Source organism: Merops nubicus, unplaced genomic scaffold (assembly GCF_000691845.1).
Source record: "Merops nubicus isolate BGI_N331 unplaced genomic scaffold, ASM69184v1 scaffold13697, whole genome shotgun sequence".
Taxonomy (NCBI): Eukaryota; Metazoa; Chordata; class Aves; order Coraciiformes; family Meropidae; genus Merops; species Merops nubicus.
In genome coordinates, this window is record NW_008621059.1 from 29,771 (window position 1) to 43,742 (window position 13,972).

Genomic DNA, 13,972 nt, shown 5'->3' on the forward strand with positions numbered 1-13,972 from the left:
GTGATTCTGTGACCTTGGGATTCTTATTTACATTTACAAAAATGTTTGGAAAATACTTCCCCTTCCATTTCCTCTAAGGTCTTTCCTCCCAATAGCTCTTAGCTGCAGTTTGAGGCTGGGAAGGGGGAAGAGGTAAGCAGACCAAGGTTTACGTAAATGCAGTAACTACTTCTCATGTGTCTTAGTATGTGGAAGTCCAAATTCCAGTTTCAGCTGCTCACAGCTTTGAAATAAATTCTTTGCAAAATCACAGACTCCCCATAGAGCAGACAAGGACTTCACAGCACCCATGAACTTCAAACCAGATAGTCTGAGAATAGTAAATGCTGCCTTTTCTCCCCAGTCCAAGAATTCATACACCTTAAATCAAAATGCCTATTTCTAAAAATATGGATAAACAAAACTAAGGTACATTATTGCAGACCTAAAACTAGATAAATGTCTTGGTGTGAAACAACAGGGAAAAAAGATAAATATTTCACGTGATCTTTTCAGACCCAAAGACAGCAAAGATGACAGAAAGAGTCAGAAATAACGGAAAAACAGTTTTCAAGCACAAGTCTGATTAAATCTTGCCTTCTGCTTCAATGCAAAGAACAGGTTTTGTAACGTCACTTTGAACCCTGAAACATAATTCTCTTTCAATGCTAAAGCAAATGTTTAGTTCCTGTAAAATGTGAATTTACTCTTCCTATATGATACAGAAGAATACAGAACAACACATTCAATACAAAGCAAAAATGTAGGCTTTTTAAAAACCTTAAAGAACAATATCATCATTATGTGCATTTGAATTGTTATTACCAGGGTTTTTGGTTTGTCTTGGATTTAATTAACACACGTTTCCTTACCTTGCAAACCGTCTCTGCATCCCAGGGTAAGATGGTCCTCAGATCAATAACTTCACAGGACACACCCAGCTTTTCTTGAGCCATTGCTGCCACCTCCTTGATGACATGTACCTGAAAAAGCCATTTATTATCACCAAGCAAACATTTAATTTCTGTTCAAGATGATCTACCATATTACCTGCATGTTTAGCAGAAACCTTTTCATTCAGTAATCTAATAAGCATATATTACTCAGTTCATTCTCCTATTTAGTATTACATTATTCCTAGTATTTTAGCACCACTTCAAATATTACCTTCAGTGAAGAATCACTGAAAACAAAACTGCTGCTTTCTAGAAAAGTATCTTCCAGTGAACAGTATCAGGCTACTTTATATTTTTAGTCAGTCTGGGGGTTAGGATAAGGGTTTTTTCAGGACTGAAACTAAGCTAAGAACCAGCAAGGCACCTCCCCTGGTAGGCTCCCTTACAAGCTGAGTCAAGAAGTTATCTTCCACACAGTCCAGGAAGTTCCCTCTCTGCTGTGTTATATTTCCAGCAGATGTCTGGTAAGTTGAGGTCCCTCACAAAAGCAAGGGCTGGCAATTTGGTAGCGTCTGTCAGTTGTCTATAAAACATTGGATCAACCTCCTCATCCTGGCTGGGTGGTCTACAATAGACTCCCAACAGGGTATCCACCTCGCTGACCTGCCTCAACTTTATCCATAAACATTCAACTGGTCCATCACACTTGTTGACCTCCAAGCAATCAAAACACAAATCAAAATACAGAGCCACCCCACCGCCCTTTCTATCTTGCCTATTCCTTTTGTAGAGCTTATAGGCATTTACTACAGCATTCCAGTCATGAGAGCCACCCCACCACGTTTCTGTGATGGCGACCACGTCACAGCTGTCATGCTGCACAGTGGCTTCCAGCTCCTCCTGTTTGTTGCCCATGCTGTGTGCATTAGCATAGAAGCACTTGAGCCAGGCTAACGACTTCATTCCCAATCACGCCTTGCCACCCCTAAAGTTGTGCCAGGGGAGGTTCCGATTGGATATTAGGAAGAATTTCTTCACTGAGAGAGTGGGTAGACACTGGAACGGGCTGCCCAGGGAGGTGGTGGAGTCATCATCCCTGGAGGTGTTCAAAAAATGAGTAGATGTGGCACTTGAGGACATGGTCTAGTGGTTAGGGAAATGTTGGGATGAAGGTTGGACTTGATGACCCTAGAGGTCCTGTCCAACCACAGTGATTCTATGATCCAAATACATCCCTGATATATTACTTGGTAATATATTTTGATGTAGCAAGTATCACAAAAAATTACCTGTAAACACCCAGCCCTGACCCCTACAATCAAAGCATATTTGCACTAATATGACAATATGACCATTCACTGGTCTTCCAACACAGTTTGATATCCACATCTCAACATTTGGGTTTAATCAGCATTACCTGATTATTATAACTAGTATTTTACTAAAACAAACAAGTACTTCCCTCTAGCAAGGATCTTGTACTGAATTAGAATACGTCATTCACTATCTACCAGTCAAGGAATGTATTCAGCAGCATATGTAAGGGCATTAAAGTACATGTGAAACAATCCACATCTATTAGCAACCTTTTCATAAGGTATGTTATGATATGAACAGCAAAAAAAGTAAACCTGCATTCAAACTGTATCTTGACACACTATACAACACTTTTTAGCAAAATGTATTGCAAGCATCAGCTTCTCTATAACAAGCGTTAGAAAGCAAATGCTCCAACACAGAAAATAACTGTTATGACAACTCAGATCATCCTCTACAAGTATCTCAGAAAAAAAGTGTTTGTCATAAGATATGAAGGTAAAAAAGAATTTCTCAATATGATGTCCTCATTAAACTCTGATGTTTTCCTTGTTAGAACATTTCACAATACAGGTTTGGACTGGGGTGGAAGAACTCCATCAAACAACTCCTAGGCATAGGTAAGGGGTTGGAGGCCAAGGACCATTCCCAATAAGCAATCTAGATGAGGTCAGCTTGGTCTGGAAGGCAACAAAATTTAACAATATGGACACAGGCAAGATGTGTCTGTTGCCTGCAGGCCAGAGAGTAGTATTAAATTCTACACAGAGCAAAAATCTAATAAATCTACATAATGCCAGTATGAATAGCTAAACATCAAAGAACTATTTTAAAAGGTAAGTCAGTACAAGTATTGTAACAATAAAAAGCAAACATAGCTTGCAGCGTCTCTTGTTTAAACTTCTAATGCATCTGTGGCTGTAAGAGAGTTTGAGAGTTTTCAAGATGACACATGGGACAGATGTTTCTGCTGCAGAAGTGAGAATGTTTAACAAATTTTTATCCCCTCTGAACCAGATAATGACCATAAAACACTGAGCACAACTGGAGAGGTACTAAAGCCTTTACTGCCCCTCATTAGTACCACACAGGAAAGCAAACATCAGGCAACCCCTACAGAGCAGCAGCTACCAAGCAATCTAACATCCGAAATCGTACAAGAAGTAGCCAGTGAGTACGTGCAACCTCTCTGCCTATTGACAACGAACTCTGGATTGCTTGCACGTTTAGCAGTCAAGTTCCAAGTTTATGTACACAGCCTGTAAACACCCTCAGCACAAGCTCACGGAACACGTTTGATCTGCAGGAGCCCGAGACACGGAGAACACGCTGGATTTGCTGCATATGCACTAAGCATCTGTCCCCACGCTGTACGGTACGGCCACTCCCGTGGCTTGCTCAGCTGTAAATCTGGATTAGGGCTGCACATCTGTCCTATTATTAGGTCAAAAGAACTGCCTGTCTTAATGGGCCTGCATTTCCCAAACTCCAAAGCACTTTTTTCTTTTAAAGGATGTCCTCTCTACACAACTGCCTACTGGGTAAGCTCAGGATATGATTAAATAGTCAGCTTTCAAGCCACTACTACGTCAATTTAATTTTGAGTGATATGATGAACATTAAGAATCATCCAAATGGAGCAATAATTTAGACTTTGAAGAGGGGACAGAACTATAGAAACTGTTTTCTGCTGGAGAAATGAGTACAAGTAAAGATATGCAAGGAATACGTGATTTAATACCAGCGTAAGATATCAAACTAGAAGGAGTAACCAGAGATGCAAAGGAGATCAAGTAGTCTGAGGACAAGAAAACTATCCCAGAAGCACACTGAAGATTACAGATTTCAAACAAAAAGGAAAAAGAGACGAAAGGCATAACCCCAGATTATTGAATATTCTTGTGATTAAAGTTATAACACTTCCTCCTCTAAAAGCATCTCAAATATAATTAGGCCAGAAAAATAGCAATTTCCATAATTACAGTTTAAAGGCAATAAAAAGATTTTTCCACTAATTCCAAGCTGGACTCAGATTTCTTTTCTGTAATTCTTGAAAACAACCACGTATTTTTCCATCAGATTTTTCAACATTTGCACATGTTAATTTGGCGAGGAAGTACCCAATCCTACTCTCAAACAGCTTTGAAATGTAGCTGTTAGAATAAAAACCCGAGAAGAAGGTTCTCAGGACTAGTCAGCATGGAGTTACCAAGGGGAAATCATGCTTGACTCATCTGATAGCATTCTATGATGTGGTGACTGAATGGGTCGATGCAGGGAGACCAGTTGATGTGGCTTACCTTGACCTTAGCAAGGCGTTTGACACAATCCCCCATAACATCCTCCTGAGTAAGCTCAGGAAATATGAGCTAAAGGAACAGGCAGTGAGGTGGGTTGAGAACTGGCTGCACAAAAGAACCCAGAGTGGTGATCAAAGGTTTCAAGTCCAGCTGGAGACCTGTAACTAGTGGAGTCCCCCAGGAATCAGTGCTGGGTCCAGTCCTGTTCAACATCTTCATTAACGACCTGGATGATGGTATTGAGTGTCTGCTCAGCAAGTTTGCTGATGACATGAAGCTGAGAGGTTTGGCTGACACACCTGAAGGCTGTGCAGCCATTCAGCAAGATTTGGACAGACTGGAGAGCTGGGCCAAGAGGAACCTAATGAGGTTCAACAAGTGCAGAGTTCTTCACCTGGGCAGGAGTAATAAAATGCATCAGTACAGGTTAGGAGGAGATCTGCTAGAGAGCAGCCCCATGGAAAGGGACCCTGGGGTCCTGGTGGACAACAAGCTGTCCACGGGACAGCAGTGTGCCCTTGTGGCCAGGAAGGCTAATGGTATCTTGGGCTGCATTAAAAAAAAAGTGTGCCCAGCAGAACAAGGGAGGTTCTCTTCCCCCTCTACTCTGTACTGGTGAGACCTCACCTGGAGTGTTGTGTCCAGTTCTGGGCTTGCCATTTCAAGAGGGACAGAGATCTACTCGAGAGAGTCCAGCGAAGGGCTGTGAGGATGACTGGGGGACTGGAACGCCTGCCCTATGAGGAGAGGCTGAGAGACCTGGGGCTTTTTAGTCTGGAGAAGAGAAGACTTAGGGGGGATCTAATTCATGTGTATAAATATATGAGGGCTGGGTGTCAGGAAGAAAGGGGCAACCTGTTTTCACTTATACCCTGTGACAGGACATGGGGCAATGGTCACAAGCTGGAGCACAGGAAGTTCCACTTCAACATGAGGAAGAACTTCTTTACTGTAAGGGTTACAGAGCACTGGAACAGACTCCCCAGGGAGGTTGTGGAGTCTCCTACCTTGGAGACTTTTAAGACCTGTCTGGATGTGTTCCTGTGTGACCTGCCCTGGATTAGATGGTCCTGCTCTGACAGGGGGGTTGGACTCAATCTCCAGAGGTCCCTTCCAACTCTATAAAGGGAACTGTGCTTTTTTAAAACATGCAGAAAAAAAAATGTGCTTTTCTTTCAGCATACTACTTTGAACTCTCCTCTCCGATTGCCTTCCTCAGAGTCACATCTCACTGTCCCATTCTTAAATATATAATTTCATAACCACAGATGAATCATTAACCTCCTGCACAAGTACCTCTTCCACATTTCCAGAGTCAGCTTCAACCAAAAATTAAAATCTTATATAATAAAAATCAGGTTTCATATACAGATGAACACTGCCAATCATTTATTCAAGCATACAGTGATGGAAGATGCACAAAGTTAACCACCTGGCACTTGAGCCTGAATGCAACACTATCCAAACATCACCTAACCCTCAGCCTAGACTTTGCTAGATGACAAATAGCCTGGAAGAGCCTTTACTGACCTGAGTGCCCCAAGCAACCAGTGTCACATCACTGCCCGTCTGCAGCACCTCAGCTTGTGACAGTGGAATGTTGTAGGGCTCCACAGGAACTTGTTCCACTGCATAAATAAAAACAAAGGAAAAAATATACATTAGATTCCTTTACTTTTCAATATTATCCCATAAAACATACTCTAAATTTTTTTTTCAATCTTAATGCTTTTTAAAACAATAGACCAAAATCATATTATTAGCCTTTATTTCAAAGGTCTAGTTTAATTAAAAATATTTTTAATTATACTGTTAAACACATTCAGTGTAGTGTTTCATTTATGCTATATACCACAGCAATGAGATATACATACACACAACAATAGTACTAAGTCCTGGCATACTCCAAGTTAAAATATCATCATCATATTTGGAGATGGACAGTGATATAATTGATTAAAAAAAATCTTAAGTAAACACTGCAGTTAATTCTAATAAGCATCAAAAGAGCCTTGAAACTGGACATGAATATTCAGACAAGAAAGAAAAGCTGTGCCAGCACCCTCCTAATATTTGCCAAGAATGATGTTCCACCATTTTATGCCTAAGCAAAGTTTTCATAACCTACACAGAAAGTGCCATCATGAAGTTCTAATTGCAGAATTTTTAAACTCGTCTAAATTTTGCTTTGAAAAGGTGTTATCTATTCACCAAAATACATCACAATTAGAGACAGCAGACAAAAATTAAGCATCTTGTGTGTCCTAAGACATTTAAAGTGGTTCCACTCAAGACCCATTTACTACTTTTCAGATGGGAACATATTAGGACAGTTGTGCTAGTTTCAAATCGATGCTCCAACACTATACACTGACTGGTGTAATGATCAAAACTGACCAAAGACACCCATTTATCATACTTTAAAAGATATATTGTTTTGATCTAAATGTGAACTTGTCTATGTATCAGCAAGTTAAACAGTACTTCTTAAAACAAATTCCAGTGGTAAGCAGTGGAAGGGGGGAGCACGGGGAGGGGAGAATCATACTTGACTCTAAATACATAAAATCAATGTATGAAGAAGGTGCTCTATTTTTTATGTTAACATATTTCATAGTCCATAAAATAGTTATTGAGTGCCTTCTGAACAAAATTTCTTCTTGAAGGTATGATAAAGAAGTCTATTTAGCAATACCAGCAGGAGAAACTGTTTTGTATTTTTCCTTCATTGGTGTGGCAGATAGAGCACAAGTAGAATGACCTAGGTTTTTCCTGGATTAAAAACTAGAAGCAACATTTCAATAGAACAATTGGAGACTATTTTTTTTAAATTACAGCAGATTGATGTCCAGTCAGGTTTTCAGTATTTTCATGGTCAGAGGTTCTCTGAGCAATCTGCTCCTGTGTTTCACCACTCTCACAGTAAAGACAATTTTGCGCATGCTTACATTAGAAACACCTCATTTCACCTGAACAGGGACAGAGGAGACACACATAGTAACTGAATTGTTCTTCCTAAAATCAAAACGAACTCTTTTTTCAGCACAATTCAAGAACACGTGTCCATTCAATCAAGGGAAAAATAAATCAATTTTAAACATGGCAGAAAAATCAGATCTATTTGCAAATTATTATTTTTTATATATTAAAATATCAGTGTCTTTCTTTAATGATGTCTTTGAATAAGAAGTGGCTAAAGGAATATAGGGCAGGGAAAGAAAAAAGGTAAAGGTCTCATGTGTTGAGCTCATTACTTGTTGACAGTACAGCAGATCAGGCTTCTATGGAGTTTGCACATCCTAAAACCCTCAGGCAAAAGAAAGTAGAGGTCTTGAACAATAATGAAACCCACAATTGACACTGGGTAACTGCCTTTTTCGTCCTCACGAAATCTAGGGAACAAGAACCTTATAAAGATGCCATGGGATCACTGAGTGGAAACCCAGGCAACTCACAGGAATGACGTTTTGAAGTGACACTGGGATCCACCAGAGGAGGAACTTGAAGGTGTACATGACAAAAAAAAAAAGCTCCTTTTCTGTGTAATGGTTTCATCCACCAAGGCACAGCAATTTGTGTAATCTTATATTTGATTTCTTATTATAGCTAAAATATTCTGCAACAAGACGACGATTGAATGAATCATAGAATCCTTTAGGTTGGAAGGGACCTCCAAGATCATCAAGTCCAACCACCGAGCCATCAGGGCTCCAAAGTCCTCTGCCAAAACAGATCAGAAGCTGTCAGGGTTGGAAGGGACCACAAGGATCACCCAGTTCCAACCCCTCTGCCATGACCAGGGACACCTCCCACTAGATCAGGCTGCCCAGAGCCTCATCCAGCCTGGCCTTAAAGACCCCCAGGGATGGGGCCTCAACCAGCTCCCTGGGCAACCCATTCCAGGGTCTCACCACTCTCATGGGGAAGAACTTCTTCCTCACATCCAGCCTGAATCTGCCCACTTCCAGCTTTGCCCCATTCCCTCTAGTTCTGTTGTTGCTTGAGATCCTATAAAGTCCCTCCCCAGCTTTCTTGTAGGCCCCCCTAAGATACTGGAAGGCCACAATAAGGTCACCTCGGAGCCTTCGCTTCTCCAGACTGAACAGCCCCAACTCTCTCAGTCTGTCCTCGTAGGAGAGCTGCTCCAGCCCTCGGATCATTCTCGTGGCCCTTCTCTGGACACGCTCCAGCAGGTCCACATCCCTCTTGTACTGGATGAGCTCATCTAGAATTCCTGACACTTTTAAACACAAAATTCAGCTTGGTAAAAATGTATAGGGAAGTGAAGATTTGGTTGAATTTTATTCAACTGCCTTTGCAAACACTCTTCCCTCCACTAACAATGAAGAAAAGTACCATATGAAATTATTCTATGTATATTCTTCCAGAATAATTAACCAAACTAGGACAACAACATTTATATACAAAGCAGCCCATTCATCTCTTACCAAAGATACAAATAAAATATTTAAAATCAAATTTCAAATATAGATTTCAAATAAAGCAATTAACAAGAAGTTGTAATTATCAAGAGGAAAAGGGCAATCAAGTTAATTTCAAGAGGCTGCACCATCTGTTGCTTTTTCTAAACGAGCAGGCTGAACAGCAGAAAGAAAACACATGTTTTCTCATCTTACCTGTCTTGTCTCTATAACAACCACTGATGCAAGTCATATTTATTTCTACACCACCAGTGTCATATATAGTACAATTAAATGAAACTGAAAAGGTCAAAAAACATCAGAGTAGGTTCTCCACAAGATGTCTAAACCTGATAATGTCAAGGTGACTCATCTTCTCCTTTGATTCATAATCATTACGTGCTCTTGACACTGCATAGGCTGTTAACTACTGTTATAAATCAAAGACTCGTTTTGCTTTTTAATTCAGATATTTTCTTACTATCTCTGACATTTAGGGGGACATCACAACAGCACTTTCAATAACATTAATCCCAAAGGTTAACAACGAAAGAATTCTCTCTATATATGCAGACATGTATATTTAACTCCACCCTTCTACTCAGAAAGGCTCACATTTCTTTCTAACACAGAAAAAGAAAAGAAACAGATAACATGTTATATATGCCTACATAGAAAAACATTTATCTGTATATAGGGACTATTTCAATTGGTTGCACAACATAACTACTGCAGAATATGAAACCTATCAACTGTACTTATTCAAACAAAATAACTATCTCTTCTGTAAGTTTTAAAAATTACCATTAACAGACACCCACTCTCTCCTTTTGGTGTTACTAGAGCTTTTCAATATCAAAAGTGTGAGTTAGTTTTTGAATGAAATAGAAAATGGTTTCAAAATATTCTTGCAAAGCTATTCTTCACTTTGGAAGTTGCCTTTTCTCCTCAGTTCATCAGAGTGTGAATATGGTAATCTTAAGGCAAAGTTGCTTCAATATCTACCTTTCTCCCAGGGATGACTAAAATGAAGATTTATGGTCTAATTTTGTTCTTTTATCTTGTGTTGGCAAAGGCATGTTTGGATAGCAAATACTCATATAGAAATGAATGTTCATTTAATAACAGTTTTACCTTGTGTCTGAATAAGCATACAACATATTTGAATAAGCAAACCTGTGTTCATATGGGAAGAGATCTAGCTAAATTCATTATTCAAAAAAACCAGCAAGCAATCACAATACCCATGTGATAGTCACACTCCAATTTACCTTGGAGACCAGCCTTACGTTTCAAAACACCGAGATTCCTTTTTTTTTGTACAATATCTTTACTGTTACAAAAAAAAAAAAGCTCTGCTTGAATCTTGAAAGCCCTATCATCAAGACAAAAAAAAAAAAAAAAAAACCACAACCAAAAAAAAATACAAACCCCACACTGAATGCAACTTATGGTCCTGTACAGCTCCTTGGAGGTATCACAAAGCTGGTTCTGCACAAGAGCTTCCATAAAAACAGCAATGACCTAGCACCCTGCTTGGCATTCTCAAAAAGCAACTTCAGATTATATACCCTACACTAGATATATATTACCTTCCATCACTACCATCCAACTGCTAACTTCAACAATAACAACAATACTTGGGGGCAAAAGAAAAGGGCATAGATTTTTTTGTTTGGCTCAGGTGTAGAGTGTGGGAGGGTTTGTTGGGTTTTGTTTGTTTTGGTGTTTTGTATGGTTTAAAGTTTTAGTAGCTTCAATTCATATGAAAACATGGATCTCCTGTGTTTTAAAGGCTATTCCATCTACAGCCTAATCTAAGCTGAAATTTCAAAGACCTTAAATCTGAAAAAATATCATGGACGGATATTTAGATGCCTCATAGGAAGAAAGAAAATTCCATTAGAGGAGAATGATGTATCTCAAATGCATAATTAATTTTATAAATAGAAAATACTTCCCATTACCCTCTTTGACACCTTAATTTTTCAGTGAAGTCTCTACACACCCACTGTAACATCAGTAATGAAATTCTCTGCAACAAACACGTCTACTCACATGAAGCTAGAACAAAAAAAAAAAAATGATGGGGCAATATAATAATTATTCAATGACTTAGCCATCATCATTGAAATAAAGAAAAATATTTCTTGTCTGGAACAATGAGGTCCTAAATCTTAGAGTGGGCTTTATACCATATTAGATTACTAATATCCTGTCTTTCATAGAATCATAGAATGCTTTGAGTTGGAAGGGACATCCAAAGGTCATCTAGTCCAACCCCCTTGCAGTAAGCAGGGACATCTCCAAGTAGAACTTGTGTCTTATTGCTGGTGCCTCTGGACCAAACAAACAATCAGAACGACGTTGGTCCATTTCTGAATTAACCAGCCCCTCTGGTTTCTATGGTGGAATTACAAGAAACCCTGAACATAGCCAGCAGCATAAGGAACTCAAAAAAAGAGAGTCATTTTCTAGAAGAAACTCGCAGACAACTCTTCTTCCAGTTTTAGCTGATCCAACCCACACAGGACAACTAAACAGTAACAATGCCAAAAGGGAAAGGTTTTCAGTGAAACTAAAAGGAACATCGAATCCTTTCCACAGAACAAAACATTCTTGCTTAATATTGTAGAGATAATAAAAAATCCACTCAAAATTGTCTCAAAAAGAAAACTTACCTGTCACAACCACCCCCGTCACATATCAACACAGACGTACTATCAATTTCAGGCTACATCAATAAACTGATATTCTTATAAATTTTAAGGCAAAAATGGAGGTAGCATCTCTGAAAATCAGGCCATGGGAGTATAGGAGGAAATCTTTTATTCGGAAACTGCCAATATCACCTGGCAGCAATGCTGCAGGTGGTTATTAACCAGCACATAAAACACATTAACCACTATTTCAGCACATCTTTACTCAAGATTTCAACCACAAGGCTAATTTATGTTCACTAGATAACCCAGCAATTGCTTTACATGTCATCTCCTCAAACACAAAAACCTCCCTATGTTCTCAAAACATGATATTGATGTGCAGCCATTCCTTCCACTATGAAAGCAATATTTTATTAACTCTACCACCTGTATCTATGTAAATACTAAAATCTGTATCTAGTAAATACTAAAAAAAAAGGGGTTGTTTTAAAGATGTAGGAATTTTAAACTTACATTTCTTTGTTTATTTAACAGCATTCTAAGACTCAAGCTCGTTTTCCAAACTACTTCATCTAAATGGTCAGACAATTTTATTGCTAAATTTCAGTAAGCTCTCAAAACACACTGTACTTAAGGAAAATGATACCCTTCAAGTGCATCACATTACACAAAAAAGCTGCATGTTTTAAAATATATTGTTAATGGCAATTCTGGGTCTTTTTTTTTTAAATATAAAAGTAAATTAGCAGTTTCCATGGTAAATATCCTATTTGTTCCTGAGTTACTCTGCTATTTTCTTGTAGCTTTGATGTCTGCTTTCTAAATCTTTACTTTGCTATTTTTTGATTATCTTCTGTAGAAAGAGGATAAATTTACTTACAAAATGGATGCACTGATGGAAAAATTCTCCTAAAAGATCCATAGTAAAATACAAACTTTTTGTCCTTTAGTCAACAGTCAATTTATAAAATAGATTGAAAGATACAAGCATAGTTGGTATACAAAGCTATATGGCATAGAAATGCTGAAGGAAGAGTTGTATTTTATCAGCTGCTCATTCACTCTGCCAATCTCCACATGCAAAATTTGTTTTCATCCATTACCTGTTTTCAGTCCAGTTTCTCTAGTCCAAAGCAGTAGCAAGCTAGCTTTTACAACCAACTCAAGCACTACCATCTTCAAATTACTCTGTTCTTATATGTTACTCATAATGACAGCTGATAAAACTTCTTTGAACCAAAAAGTTCACTGCGACTAAAATTTTTAAAGTTATGGCCATCATACTTCCTTTCACATAAGACTAAAATCTGAGGGGGCAGATTTGCAAGATTTTTGAAATTCAGCACTTGAACAATATTTTAACTTTGGGTAAAATGGTGATTGCAAAATTCATTTTTTTTTTTGAAAAATCAAAACTGACCTGGAAACTTATATTAGTATCTAGATTTATCAAAGAGAAAGTTTAACTTCTGACAAATTTATATTGCAATTTGATAAAGCATAATGCCTCCTGTTTCTATTTCTTCTGTATTTTTTAACCTAAAACTGTACAAAGCATTCCGCTTCCACAGTTAACTAAGCATGAATCAGTCTGTGAATGTTCATTTATCTTTGCAGCCAAATTTAGAAACTTTATTCAGTTTACACAATTCCTCTAAAAACACAACACCCAAACATAGCTAGTGACAAAAGTCAAGACTTCTGCTACAGTATTATATTAGTAGTCACAGCTAAAACATGTGCAAAGAAAAAGTGTTGCTTTATTGGAAAATACAACATATACATCTTACCTGCAGCTCTATAAAGTATTTTAGGTTCAAAGAATATGCATGGATTTTTGTCCTCTATACATGACAGCAGCAGTCCTTTGGCCTGAAGAGGACTCCTTGGAATAACAATCTATAAAAATATGATTTTAAATAATTTATTTAAACTGCAATTCTGCCACAAGCTTCCTCACTTACTATTAAAACCTAAGAAATTATTTGCTTTAGATAGACCTATGTACAGATTGAGGAGTTCTTACAAAATGAACTAACATTAGTGATATGTTACTAACACACACTCCAAATTTTGAATTTTATTTTGTTTACTCGTGAGGCTTGAACAATTCCCCTCTACACCATGATTTAAATGCTAATGGATCCCCTCTGATAAGGTAGAACTAAATTCTTAACAATAACCTTCTGAACTAGAAGAAACAGAAGAAAGTCAGATTAAGATAAAAATTATGTTACTTCATTAAAATTAATGTAGATGCATGACAAAAATTTTCAGCTGAGCAATCATCAGTTGCTTGGGTAAAGATCCATCAGAGCAGGGCTGGAAGTTATTCAGACTTAGTCCAGTAAGTTTTGAAGACTAAAAAGGGAAATAGCTGAAGTTCTCTTCCTTTG

General features: G+C 38.2%; 1 protein-coding gene across 1 annotated transcript in view; it reads right to left on the reverse strand.

Annotated features, from left to right (window-relative positions):
* Positions 1–851: 851 nt before the first annotated feature.
* BCKDHB (branched chain keto acid dehydrogenase E1, beta polypeptide) overlaps positions 852–13,972 on the reverse strand; it is a gene marked incomplete at its 3' end in the record, with an annotated part of 37,774 nt that continues 24,653 nt past the window's right edge. The window contains exons 5-7 of the mRNA XM_008944332.1: positions 13,367–13,475; positions 6,023–6,120; positions 852–962 (exon numbers count right to left, since the gene is read on the reverse strand). Coding sequence (XP_008942580.1) covers positions 852–962; positions 6,023–6,120; positions 13,367–13,475 — 318 coding nt within the window. The remainder of the gene's footprint in view (positions 963–6,022; positions 6,121–13,366; positions 13,476–13,972) is intronic.